Raw genomic sequence first — 13,121 nt, forward strand, 5'->3', positions numbered from 1 at the left:
AGTGTGGTGAAAATTGTTACACTGAGTACTGTATCTCTCTGGCAAACAACATAGCACAAACTTCACAGTGGTAACACTAATCTGTCCTTTTTTCATTTGATGTCACATAACCAGAAAAAGAAAAAAAAGATTATAAATGTATGTTTTGTATGCTTTGTAAAACCCAATGTTATGTAATTTTAAGTGGAGCTTTGGTGGTAAAATAATCCACCTTAAAGCATTCCAATAAATGCTTTTAGCGATGTTCATGTAAATTCAGGGTTTGTTTTGCTTTGAAGGTGTATTATTCTAATCCCACAGATAACTGGCCAGCTGTAGACATTGAGAATTAGACATTGAACTAACGGCAGATGCACTTTTCAACTTTTTGTTTTTTGATGTTAGGCCCTCAGAATCAAAGATAAAGTTATTCTATGTTGATTTACTTTTCTCCTTCGCTCAAGAATCCTACTGGGAAGAACTCATTATAGAAGAGGCAACCTCTCCACCGAGAGTAGACTCAATAGACCAAAAAGAAACAGCAATTGTAATTTAAATGAGTGGGAAATTCTCTTTTTATCTTTTACTGTCATAATTACTCTCCAACTGTAGGGATTATTGACAGGCATTTGGGGAAATGTAGGATATTGTTCAACTAGAGATAGACCTTATATTGGTTGATGAAAGAGTCTACAGCCATGCTAGCAGCTCTGTGAGGGTGAACTTTGAGTTAAATGCCAAAATTCTGATGTTTAGCAGGTATGATGTTTACCATGTTCAGCATCTTAATTTAGCATGCTAACATTTGCTAAACACAGGGTACAGCTAAGGCTGATGGAAATGTCATACATTTTGCAGGCAAGTGCTGGACACATTTTAAGTTTGACCTGCTGGTGACGCCAGAGGAAATCCAAGGAATCACCAAAGTTGTTACAATTCATCAGGAGGGAAACATGAATGTCCGTACCAAATTAAATGCCAACCCATTTGATAATGCTTTAGATATTTCATTCTGGATTCAAAGTGGTGGACCAACCAACTGTCTGACTAACATCGCCATCCATGGAGCCATGCTGCTAGCGAATCATATTTACACTTGATTCACAAATTAAGTCTGCTACTAGCAATATGTCATCACCCAGCGTATACACATGTGCAGAATATTCATTTAACCTTATTATGATGTTCATAATGATTACACATCATTAAAATGGCTTCTGAAGACCCTGAAACAACAGAATACTTAAATACTCTAACTTGAAAATGTCCTATTGTGCAAATTGTTTAACCGGGACAAAAAGATGATTTGGTTATTCTCTCTAAATATATTTTTGTATACAAGGTTATGCCACAAGCAAATATTCTGCGCCAGTTTTTTATTAAGTAGACTTTGTGACAAAATATGAATCAGTACTGTATGTTTTGTGTCCAGTGAGTTGAGTGATTAGTCATTGTGTTAATCCTCGCTCTGAGGCACGCTGCTGTGAGAGTTGGTTGCTGTGTCTAATCTCAGGCATTGCAAGGATAATGATAAGAGTAAAGCAGGCCTCAGGGGTGCACCACTCTCCACGTTTGTCACTAAGAATTTCACGCTGTTGTCAAATGAGGAAGAGGGGGAAAAAAATCTGAAATGTTGAGACGCGCTCAAAATTTGTAGGGCAACAAATCAGGGCAGGGAGATGAAATTAAAATATTCTGCCATGTTTATCATTTTAATCATTTAAAGCCTTGTCTGGATTGTTTTGTGGAACTTTTTGCATCACACTCATATTGTAGTAGTATTTTAAGAATGCAGACCAATAGGGGCAGCAGGATAAGCATGACACACTTTGAAAGGATAAAAAGGAGGCAATGAGTTGTGGTAATTGAACCAGGATGAGCATGGGCAAAGCCTTGCCCAGGAGTTTCAAGGAGGGAGGTGCATAGATGGGGGAACAGTGGGCAGAGTGTTCCAATCACACAGGTTATTTGGGGACTCTTGGGGAAGTGGAGGGGGACCTAAGTGAACTCCTCATTTCTGTTGAGCTTTATGTACCGTGGCGGTTCCAAATGAAACTCCCCGATCATGTGGGAGTGCTCTATTAATTTGTGGCTCAGGCCGCCTCCTTGGGGAGAAAGCTGCCAGTACTGCATCCCTTTTGCACTGAGGAGCTGCATTGCAATGTTTCACCATGTCTGCGGCGGGAGCTTTTGCCTCAAGTGCCAAGACGATCTATCATTTCTTTTGGTCGCCTACTCCAGACTCTGCAGGATGGATGAAAAGCAGCGTGAAATAAAAGTAATCTTGGTTCTTGGAGCAACATACAGGCTATAGTGAGCTGAAATACACTCTGGTCCGACAATACAGCATGCTCCGAGAAATCTAATCTGGTCCTGTTGCAAAGTCCTGAAAACCCTGTTGAAGTATAACCACAACAACAGGAATTTCAAGCGAACACGATAGTGGTCGTAGAGTTTTATGGGTTGCCAACATTGGACAAATACACAACTTTCAAAATGTATCTTCCAAATTGCGAATTAGTTGAACAAAAACTAAACATGCCAAATAATCTGATCTAAACCGATCACTGTCACATCACATATTAACAGTCTTTGTTTTCCAAGATGCTGAGATTGTGATTTGGTCTCTTTGGTGCTCATTACAATCAGGCTCTATCAACAAGGACCTGCTGGCTACAAAGGCATGTGTGAACGCAGAAAATCACAGGGCTGTCTTAAGACTCAAGCCCTGAAGCATATACATTCACATGAAAGGATGGCTAAGACTATGACAATGATCACCTTTTCTGTACACAAACAGGAAAAGAAAAACAAGGTTTAGTAGGTAGGACAGTGAAGTCTATCCAAAAATATTCTCAGCCAAGTCCCGAATTTGGGACCCTCTGATTTCAAAGGCGAAGAAGAACCAAGAAGTGCCAGCACGTCAGTAAAAATCCCATCTAAATGAAGATAAGACATGTTCTCTAATTATTGAGAAATCCTTTGTGTATTCCCATGGAACCCCCGCATCCTGGGGAACTACGAATGGTGGGCGAGAACACAACAAACCCAGAGTACCCACATTGGGAGTAGGCCAGCTAGGAATGGTGGAAGTTGTGCACATATATGCAAAGTAATTAAAAGCACGCCTACACGTTTGTCTGGTGCACCTTATGAGTGCTTGCAAGACCATCATTATTACTTTGAGAGACAATAACACGCTTGACAGAACAACCCTGAAACAGCTTTACTTGAAAAAACAGAGTGCAGTAAAATCCATAGGTGTTAATAACTATATTGAGCAGCAGAACAACAAACATCATTAGCTTCCCAAGCAAATAACATTAAGGATGGGTGCTGCTTGAAAAGCTTCCCACATAGGGGAGAACAGGATATCTTCCCCCTGCAGATGCTGGTGATGAGACTCGTGTGGGAGGACCAGAGAACAGAGCAGACACATGAAGAGGAAGGAAATGAAAAGGGGGGGGGGGGGAGAGAGGAGTCAAACGAGAAGAGAAACAAAAATAAGCTGGCCCACATTGCATTAGGAGATTCCTTTTGAAGATTGCCTGGCATGTAGAGGCAATGAGGAAGCAGAGACTGTTTGGCCTCACTATGAGCTATTCTGCTGCACCGCGACCACGTCTCAAGTGTCCATCCCCCTCCCCCTGTCTTTCCCTTTTCATCTATCACTCACTCTCTCTCATCTATTCCTCATCAAGTACTGCCTCCCATAAAAAAGGTTATTGGCCACCAGGCACAAAATCTGAGAAGACGGATCCCTTTTCAAGATGGTCTCTGCATCATTTCCGAGCAGCAGAACCAATCCCTGCAAGGACACTGCACAACCTGAAGCCATCTTGATGCTGGGAAGTACCAGTGGGAGGGGGGGTGGGGGGGGAGGAGATATGGCCTCAACATTACAGACTACGTCCCAACCACTGTTTAGGAGACCATTGTGAGGTGTGATTGGCAGCAATGGGACCACATAGCTATTCACTTGAGAGCCCATCAATCATAATTTGGCTTAATTAACCAGCAGGAATTACAAGCCAAGGGTCCAATGTCTGAATGGATGGATGAATGGATACAAGGAAATAGGATAGGTATAATACAACACAAGATAATGTAATACTGTAAGCCCAAAGGAAAACTCAGACTGCAAGGCAAGCAGAGAAAAGAGTACAAAGCAGTTGATGCCAGCCAACAAAAAGACTGGCTCACATCATTTAGTTAACTACAGTACAGTTTTCAGTTTCCCTATCACTTGATGTTAGAGCTGATTTTATCAAGTGATGTTATTATCTAAGTTTTAAACAAGTTGTCCTGGTGGCTTTGGGGTATAAGATGCTGCTGACCATGTAATCATGCTGCTACAGTTTGAGTGTGGCTGGAGATCTTTGTCTCTCTTTACTCATTTCCTTTCACATCTCTATCAAAGAGGCTTAAAAATACATTAAAGAACAATTAGGATCACATGTTCCTTTAAGGTTTGATTGAATATTACAATCCTTGTGTTTATGGAACTTTTTAAATCTCAATTTATAAGATAACAGACGAGACAGCCTCGATTTGCAAAAAAAAAACTAAAGAACATTGAAATGCAACGCAATGACAAGGAGGATTTTGTGATATGATCAAAAGCTCCAGATTAGCTACTCAATGGACCATTGTTTTGTTAGCTGCTGTTTCAAAAATGATGAATTAACTCTTCGTCTCTTACTAACCAACATGGTTGAGAAGTCCTTAATAAAATGGAAATTTGAACTAATTTCCATGACAATACAACAAATCCATCACAATTGGACAAACGTATAAATTCAGAAAGATTTAGAACAGCTAAGTCAACTTTTTAAAACCAAAAACCAAAACACAAGCAACTGTGTCTATTTTGATATACAACAGTACCTATCTGAACAAATAAGTTATCAAGATACAAAACTCAGACATCCAATGCTAGTTTTTGGTACTTGACATTAAATAGTGAGTTTCAATACCTGGGCGGGGGCGCCATGAGTGTTGAGTGAGCAGGTACGAGCGTACGAGTAGTAAGTTGCCGTCTATGGAAAAAGAACAAAGCAAAACAGCTGTTGGGGCTAAAAATAGAAAGAGAAAAAGGGGAAAGGAGATAACATGTCCAGGGATGCGACAGCAGTTAAATAAGTGGATGGTGAGAGGCAACAGGTAGGATTTAAAGTGTGACGTCTGTGCTTGGAGGCTTGCAAATATTAATGTTAACAGACTTCTTTTTGGGCGGGGCGCCAAAATTGTTGCTGCATACCCCTCTGACACTGGGTAGTTGCACCACTGACCATATAGACATTCGTCAGCCTGTGTGGGCTAGAACTAACTAATGCTCAATTGACGCAAGGCCTACATCCAGCAGGAGAAAGTTGAAAAATATTGTTCTTTGGCTGTCAATAGAGGGCTCCTCTTCATTATCTGTGTCCTAACGTTAGCGCATCCACCTGCCTGTTAATCTGTCTTCCAGCTACCCCTTCCTGTCACCCGTCTATGTCCATTTTATTGCCTTCTGAGTCCAAATTTCATCTGACAGTGTGTTGTTACTTCTCCACTATACCTCACCTGCTGCAGTGCATCAGTCTGCTTCCATGAAAAAGTCATTTTAATGATGACTCATAAAGAGGTTTTATTATTTCTGGGTGTGCATCGGCTGTGCAGCCTCTTACAGAAACTATGTCTGTACCAATTCACTTCCCATACCAATTCATCTGTCCAATTTCTGCAAAGTTCTCGTCTCTCCTTTACTTTCAGGCAACTTCCAGGCCATACCCAAGTTTTTGCAGGTTTTATAGTCCAGTGTTTTAGACTTTGGAAATCCAGGCAGATGTATTGACATGGTACAGACAGTAGGTAACAGAATAATTATTAAAACGCTCACATACAAAAACTTAGATGTTTAGACATTTATAACACATTTTAAATTGTTATGGCTCAAAAATATGGCCAGAAAAAAAATCCTATTGAATCCTATGGGTGACGTCACTGACAATACTTTACCGTTTTTCTAAAGTCGATACTACCAACAAACCGACAGTCTGCCACCATGTATTTTTGTTTATGTACAGTGGGGCAAAAAAGTATTTAGTCAGCCACCAATTGTGCAAGTTCTCCCACTTAAAAAGATGAGAGGTTCTGTAATTTTCATCATAGGTACACTTCAACTATGAGAGACAAAATGAGAGAAAAAAATCCAGAAAATCACATTGTAGGATTTTTAATGAATTTATTTGCAAATTATGGTGGAAAATAAGTATTTGGTCAATAACAAATGTTCATCTCAATACTTTGTTATATACCCTTTGTTGGCAATGACAGAGGTCAAACGTTTTCTGTAAGTCTTCACAAGGTTTTCACACACTGTTACTGGTATTTTGGCCCATTCCTCCATGCAGATCTACTCTAGAGCGGTGATGTTTTGGGGCTGTCGCTGGGCAACACAGACTTTCAACTCCCTCCAAAGATTTTCTATGGGGTTGAGATCTGGAGACTGGCTAGGCCACTCCAGGACCTTGAAATGCTTCTTACGAAGCCACTCCTTTGTTGCCCGGGCGGTGTGTTTGGGATCATTGTCATGCTGAAAGACCCAGCCACGATGGAAGGAGGTTTTCACTCAAAATCTCACAATACATGGCCCCATTCATTCTCCCTTTACACGGATCAGTTGTCCTGGTCCCTTTGCAGAAAAACAGCCCCAAAGCATGATGTTTCCACCTCCATGCTTTACAGTAGGTATGGTGTTCTTTGGATGCAACTCAGCATTCTTTCCCCTCCAAACACAACAAGTTGAGTTTTTACCAAAAAGTTCTATTTTGGTTTCATCTGACCATATGACATTCTGAAAGAATCCTCTTCTGAATCATCCAAATGCTCTCTAGCAAACTCCAGACGGGCCTGGACATGTACTGGCTTAAGCAGGGGGACACGTCTGGCACTGCAGGATTTGAGTCCCTGGCGGCGTAGTATGTTACTGATGGTAGCCTTTGTTACTTTGGTCCCAGCTCTCTGCAGGTCATTCACTAGGTCCCCCTGTGTGGTTCAGGGATTTTTGCTCACCGTTCTTGTGATCATTATGACCCCACAGGGTGAGATCTTGCGTGTAGCCCCAGATCGAGGGCGATTATTAGTGGTCTTGTATGTCTTCCATTTTCTTATAATTGCTCCCACAGTTGATTTCTTCACACCAAGCTGCTTACCTATTGCAGATTAAGTCTTCCCAGCCTGGTGCAGGTCTACAATTTTGTTTCTGGTGTCCTTTGACAGCTCTTTGGTCTTGGCCATAGTGGAGTTTGGAGTGTGACTGTTTGAGGTTGTGGACAGGTGTCTTTTATACTGATAACAAGTTCAAACAGGTGCCATCAATACAGGTAACGAGTGGAGGACAGAGGAGCCTCTTAAAGAAGAAGTTACAGGTCTGTGAGAGCCAGAAATCGTGCTTGTTTGTAGGTGACCAAATACTTATTTTCCTGTGGAATTTGCAAATAAATTCATTAAAAATCCTACAATGTGATTTTCTGGATTTATTTTGTCATTTTGTCTCTCATAGTTGAAGTGTTCCTATGATGAAAATTACAGGCCTCTCTCATCTTTTGAAGTGGGAGAACTTGCACAATTGTTGGCTGACTAAATACTTTTTTGCCCCACTGTATGTCTTATGTCATAGAAAACTGCAATGTACAATTGACATATAATTCACATCAGCCCACTGTGACGCAAACCCCAAGGCTTCATCCAGTGTAGTTATTAATACGGTCTAAGTGGGTCACTCAGAATGCACAGCCCAAACTGGAGTGGTTCTGAAGCACTCCTGCTATATCTCTCATCCCTGTGTTCTTCATTTAATCATGCCTGCCAGTGCCCAAACCCAAAAGTAAGATCAACAGTGCTGCGTCCCACAAGAGAAAGGAGGGACAGACTGTAAAGGTGTGCGACTGTGTGTGATCATGCCATGCATAAGCTACAGAAATGAAGTGAGCAACAGGAAAGAAAGGAAGACCATGCAAACCACTTCCCTCCATCTGTCAGTCAGCCAGTGTGCCCATTGATTCTGTTGTCGCCCTGGCATCCTGGCTCTGCCTATTAGTCTGCTAGTTAGACTGGCATTTAGACTGGCAGGACACACATAAGCAGAAGCCAAAGGGTCTCCTGCTTGGCTCGCACCAAACTGATGTAAAACAGTAGACTAACCCACAGGAGCACACAGCAACATGCAGCAGCTGCCTTCTCCAATCACGTCAGTCTGGCCTAATTTGATTCCATCTCGACAGGATTCAATTACATTTTATTAATTTCGGCACAGTGAGACGCCATAGAGTTTGAGTCAATCTCTAGCAATGCAATTTAACGAGATGCAATCAGATTCACTTGAATTGAATGCATTTTTAAATATAATCTCTTTCTCCCTCTGTATAAATCCTCTCACTGCTCGCTCTATCCTTTCCGATGTTCCCTTCCTGGGATTCACAATATAGAATATGATGAGCAGCGCCAAACTCTTCCTACAAGAGGACCCCGACTGCTTAGTGTATCTACATTTTCTTGGCTTCTGGTTGGCAGAGACTCCCCGAGGAGTACATTAGTCACTTCCACGATAATAGTGGGTAATCTGAGTGAATATAGACCAAGGTTGGCAGAGGGCATTATTGAACATGCTGCTGTTTTTGCTCCATGCATCGCAAAAAACTGAAGGTTTTTCAAAACCAAAAGCCAAATATTCGCCGACTGATGCTTTATGTTGGGAATGTGATCTCTCTTCTCAGTACCTCTGCTATTGCCTGTTACTTAAGGGCACAAAATGTGTCATTAATAGACAATACAGCTTCAAATGAGTATGAATATATTTGTAGCACAGTTCTCTTAATCCCTGATACTAAAACATGTTAACTGAGCTGTGAGCTAATGACTGCACAGCTTGAGGATGACCTCTTAACTTAAAGTAGTTATGCCCATGGATGTATTATGAAACAATAGATCCTTAAGGCACAGGCATGTAAAAGGGTAGTCGTTTGTGTCTTTTTGTGTGTCTTTGTAGTTATTTTAGGTCTCTTTGTGGTAATGCTGAGTCTCTTGTGGTCATTTAGTCTCTTTGTGGTCTTTAGGAGTCTCGTTGCAGTCGGTTTGAATCTCTTTATGGTCGTTTTGTTTCTTTGTGGTCTGTAATTATGCATAGATTAGTTTATTCAAGAGGAATATATATGCATTTCCTGGAACTGCTAAAACCAGGCATTTGGGAAAAGTTTTAGTCACACAGCCTACTCTTTAATAACTTAACTTAAAGTTCTACAGTCCTTGAATTTGTTAATAGACTATATATATATATATATATATATATATATATATATATATATATATATATATATATATAGTCAGATATAGACATATGCAGGTAGGAGTTAGAAAAATATGGCAACGTCATATCTCAAAACCATTTCATTCTCAAAAAAGCTGACAACCCTTGCTGCACAGATGCCTGGCAGTGTTTTTCTCATATATCCAGGTGTTGAGACTATAACACTCTCCTCCTTGTCTTATATGCAGTGTACCAATGCAATGCTTAGGCCTGAACCGGGTGGATTGAGGGCTAAAGGGCACACATGAGAAATAAAAAGCTTGCAGGCAAATAAATAGCATATCCATAACACCGAGATTGCCCTTTGTACAATTCAGAGGCCTGCTGACTCTAGTCGTTCCTTAAATTGATTTCTCATATGCGGCTGCCTTGAGGGGGCGATTCCATTTTCATACATACACTGGCTCTCTATATGTAGGCTCTCTGTCCTAGTCTATTAATCAAATGATGCAATCAATTTTACCTTGCAGGACCAAGACACAGGCCATTTCTTTTGTGAACAGCTTTGCAGGTCTTTAATAGGAGTTTGTGACTGGTGTTGCATGGTGCTAAGAGTTGTGTGCAGCATTGTTCCACTACCAAGTTATGAGCATGGTACAAAATAAAGGAAAGCAGAAACCTTTAGGGTACAGATTTTGCAACAACACATGAAAAAAATCTTCCTGCAAGACTACTGATGTGAATTTCTAAACGAATATGCACTTCCCTTATAAATATTCACCAGGTGATTAATTTTGCGCGTGAGCCCCTGCATTTATGCTCACTCATGTAAGCATGTACATGAACCAGAACTACAGGATGTAAGCAAACCTCAAAAGCATGCTTAAGCCCAGGCTCAGGGTGCAGTGAGAGACACTTAAGCGCATGGGCATAAATCTTTTAAACCCTGAGCCACTGACATTTCCCCCCAGAGATGCAGCGAAATATCTTAATTACGCCACTTAACATCAGATTGGCGAGTCCCGGGTGAGCCCAAGCAAGCATAATTCATTGTACTAAGCATCAGTAAAAGCCAAATACATAAACCTTTAAGGATGCATACTCAATGCAGGGGTAGATGGTGAGCTGGGACTTGAAAAGCAAATGTTTTCCTTCAGGAGCGAGAGGGGGTAGAACAGAGGATATCTGCAGAGTTAGTGTGGCAGGAGCCAAGGCACCTCGCTGACTCCTGTCAGAAACTCAGGCTGTGGACATGAATTGGGGAAAGCCAGTAAAACCTCTTCTCTGGTTCTTTCACTGATGGTTCAGTGTCCGCTCCAAAGCCCAACACTGATAAATACACTGAGAATTGAACATCCTACTCCAGAACATACCCTTTACCTCAGAACCAACCTTGTTATTTACATTACAGCAAGTTGTGCATTGTCTATAGGTCAATTTGTGTGGACTTTGCTATCATGAAAAGCATGGTATGAATGTAAATTGGTTGGTTGGGTGATGTAATACTACTGAAACAAAGGGAAAGTAAAGCAATGGATATTCCAGTTAAGGCTTATGAACAGTGTGGCCTTTGTTTTACCTCTGTGGGATGTTCCATCCTTCTCATCTTCCTCTCTATCATAATAGCAGTTTCTAGTATTGATTTCAATGGTGGAAACATGAATTGCCAATAAACTACAGTCCTTTTAAGATGTTGAGGATAATCAAACCGTCTCTGTGGCCTAAGGCATCTTACTTGATATGCTTAAAATCGTTATATTGATGTTTGGCTGCTGTTTCCATGCCACAAACCACCAAAACAAACACATTAAACCATGTGGACTCCCATTTGATGCAGTTTGGTCCAAGTCTCCACATGGCAAGGTGGCTACTGATTTATAGTTTAAATCATATGCAACTGTCCTCAGTACAAGTGTTAAAATTAGACTTTTGTAGTGTCAGAGAGAGCCATTAAAAAGTTTTGTAGTATAGTAAAAATGTATCTGATTCTTCACTTTTGCTTGGGGACCCTTTACACCTACCACGCTCCCTAAACCCCACTACCCTGAAGACTTTAAAAAAAAGCAGTCCGAGTGAACAAGATGCAACATCCTTTAACAGTCAGTGGCTTATGGCTTCACTCTTGGCACCACTTTGCAGCGCTCTACCCCCACCTGCCGTTGTGCCCCAGGAACCCAGTGTGGCCACACTGCAAAAAATGTCCATCTAAAAACTCACTAGTTTGTTTTTTACTCTTGAGACCTTTTGTTTTCTTTAAACAACCGGAAAAATCTCGCCACGGGGAAAAGATAAGCCGTCTTGTCCATGCAAATGAACTTGTTGCAACAGAAACAGAAATCGTTAATGCATGTACGTTGGCGCTGAAAGGGATACACTATTCTCACCCTGCAAGCAAATACTTTTTCGCTTTAAGAAATGGATTACTGCTAAATCTGAAGCTACAGGAGTTGGGTATTTTTCGCAGTGCACGCGGGGCTCAGCCCGCGTTGACACGACTACGCGCATCACTGACCAGGACACAGTTATTAAGCAACATAGACAAGAAAAGAAAAAAGTCCAAAGGCGACTAAACGCTTTCTACCAGCGCCCTTTTTAGCAGCACTAGTCACTCAGGTAACATCTTCGTTTCCCTCCGCGCGTGCAACCCACACACACGCGGGCGCGCGCGCAGACAATCGTTGCCCACTCAGATCAGGTGCGCCACGCACATGATACCCAATTAACGGTGAAGTGTCACTCCGATTTCAATAATGCAGCTCATATTCCCAAACTTTCCAAAGCATGTCCGACTGTGTGACGGCATCATGGGCTCCGTATTATCATGCACAGCCTGCGCACAAGATGCACACACTGGAGGAAGATGTTTCACCGTGCGATATATACAGTAATATTATATAGTATACAGCAAGACGGACTGGACTTGAGAGAAGGAGGACGCAAGAAAAGCGCTGGTCCAAACAAATAGCCCTGGTGTGATTCACAGATTCTCCATGTATGATGCCAGTTGAAGTTGGGAGACAATGATTTTTTACGATTAGAGCAGCTCTTTGCAAAAAAGACCCATACACCAAAACAATGCAGCACCCTAAAGCCTGCTCCTAAAGACTTTAAAGAACCTAAACAACGAAGGTAGGCCATGTCAAATGGTAAAGATAACAGTTTTTGTCCGGGGAGTACTGTGTTTATATCTCAACAGCTCACCCAACCTAAAAAAAAAAAAAGGGACCCCATCATAATCCCCCTTTTCAGTAAGAAAGCATTGTGGCCCCTGCAAGACGTGCTTCAACTACAAAATAACGTCCAGTTAAACAATCCACCCCTCTCTCTCTCTCTCACTCCCCTCTCTTACTCTATATCTCTCTCTCTCCCTGCTGCAGATCACGATGGCAAAATGCACTTAACTTCCCCACAAAGTCACCAAGCTCGAGGGTTTCACACACTCACGCACGCGTCCCTACCTTGACTGCCGCAGACGAGCACCCCGAGGAGATGGACGAGTTTGAGCATCATTTTCGGGCCGCCGGACGCTGCTTTCAGCTGCTGTAAAAAACGACAAGGGCGACACACACGCTCGGCTCCGTTCATCCGCTGTCTGGGGCTCCGCTGGCGACTGATCTGCCTCAGCTCCTTCCTTCCCTTCCTTCCAATACGCGCGCTCCCGCTCGCCGCTCGTTCACTGAGTTCTCTGCGCTGCGGACCCCCCCCGCCCCACCTCAGCACCACTTCTCTCCACCCTCACTGCTGGAAGCTGTTGATGAGAAGCAGACAAGAAGATGGCAAATAAAGCCAAACATGTTTACGTTTTTCACAACTTCCTTGAAATATTCAAAACATGTTGTAAAGTAGCAAGGGG

General features: G+C 42.0%; 1 protein-coding gene across 1 annotated transcript in view; it reads right to left on the reverse strand.

The window, feature by feature from the left end:
* ncam2a (neural cell adhesion molecule 2a) overlaps positions 1-12,865 on the reverse strand; it is a 256,590-nt gene extending 243,725 nt beyond the window's left edge. The window contains exon 1 of the mRNA XM_078244085.1: positions 12,727-12,865. Within this exon, the coding sequence (XP_078100211.1) occupies positions 12,727-12,853 (127 nt within the window). The 5' untranslated portion in view covers positions 12,854-12,865. The remainder of the gene's footprint in view (positions 1-12,726) is intronic.
* Between the last annotated feature and the right edge of the window lie 256 nt (positions 12,866-13,121).

Source organism: Sander vitreus, chromosome 24 (assembly GCF_031162955.1).
Source record: "Sander vitreus isolate 19-12246 chromosome 24, sanVit1, whole genome shotgun sequence".
Lineage (NCBI taxonomy): Eukaryota > Metazoa > Chordata > Actinopteri > Perciformes > Percidae > Sander > Sander vitreus.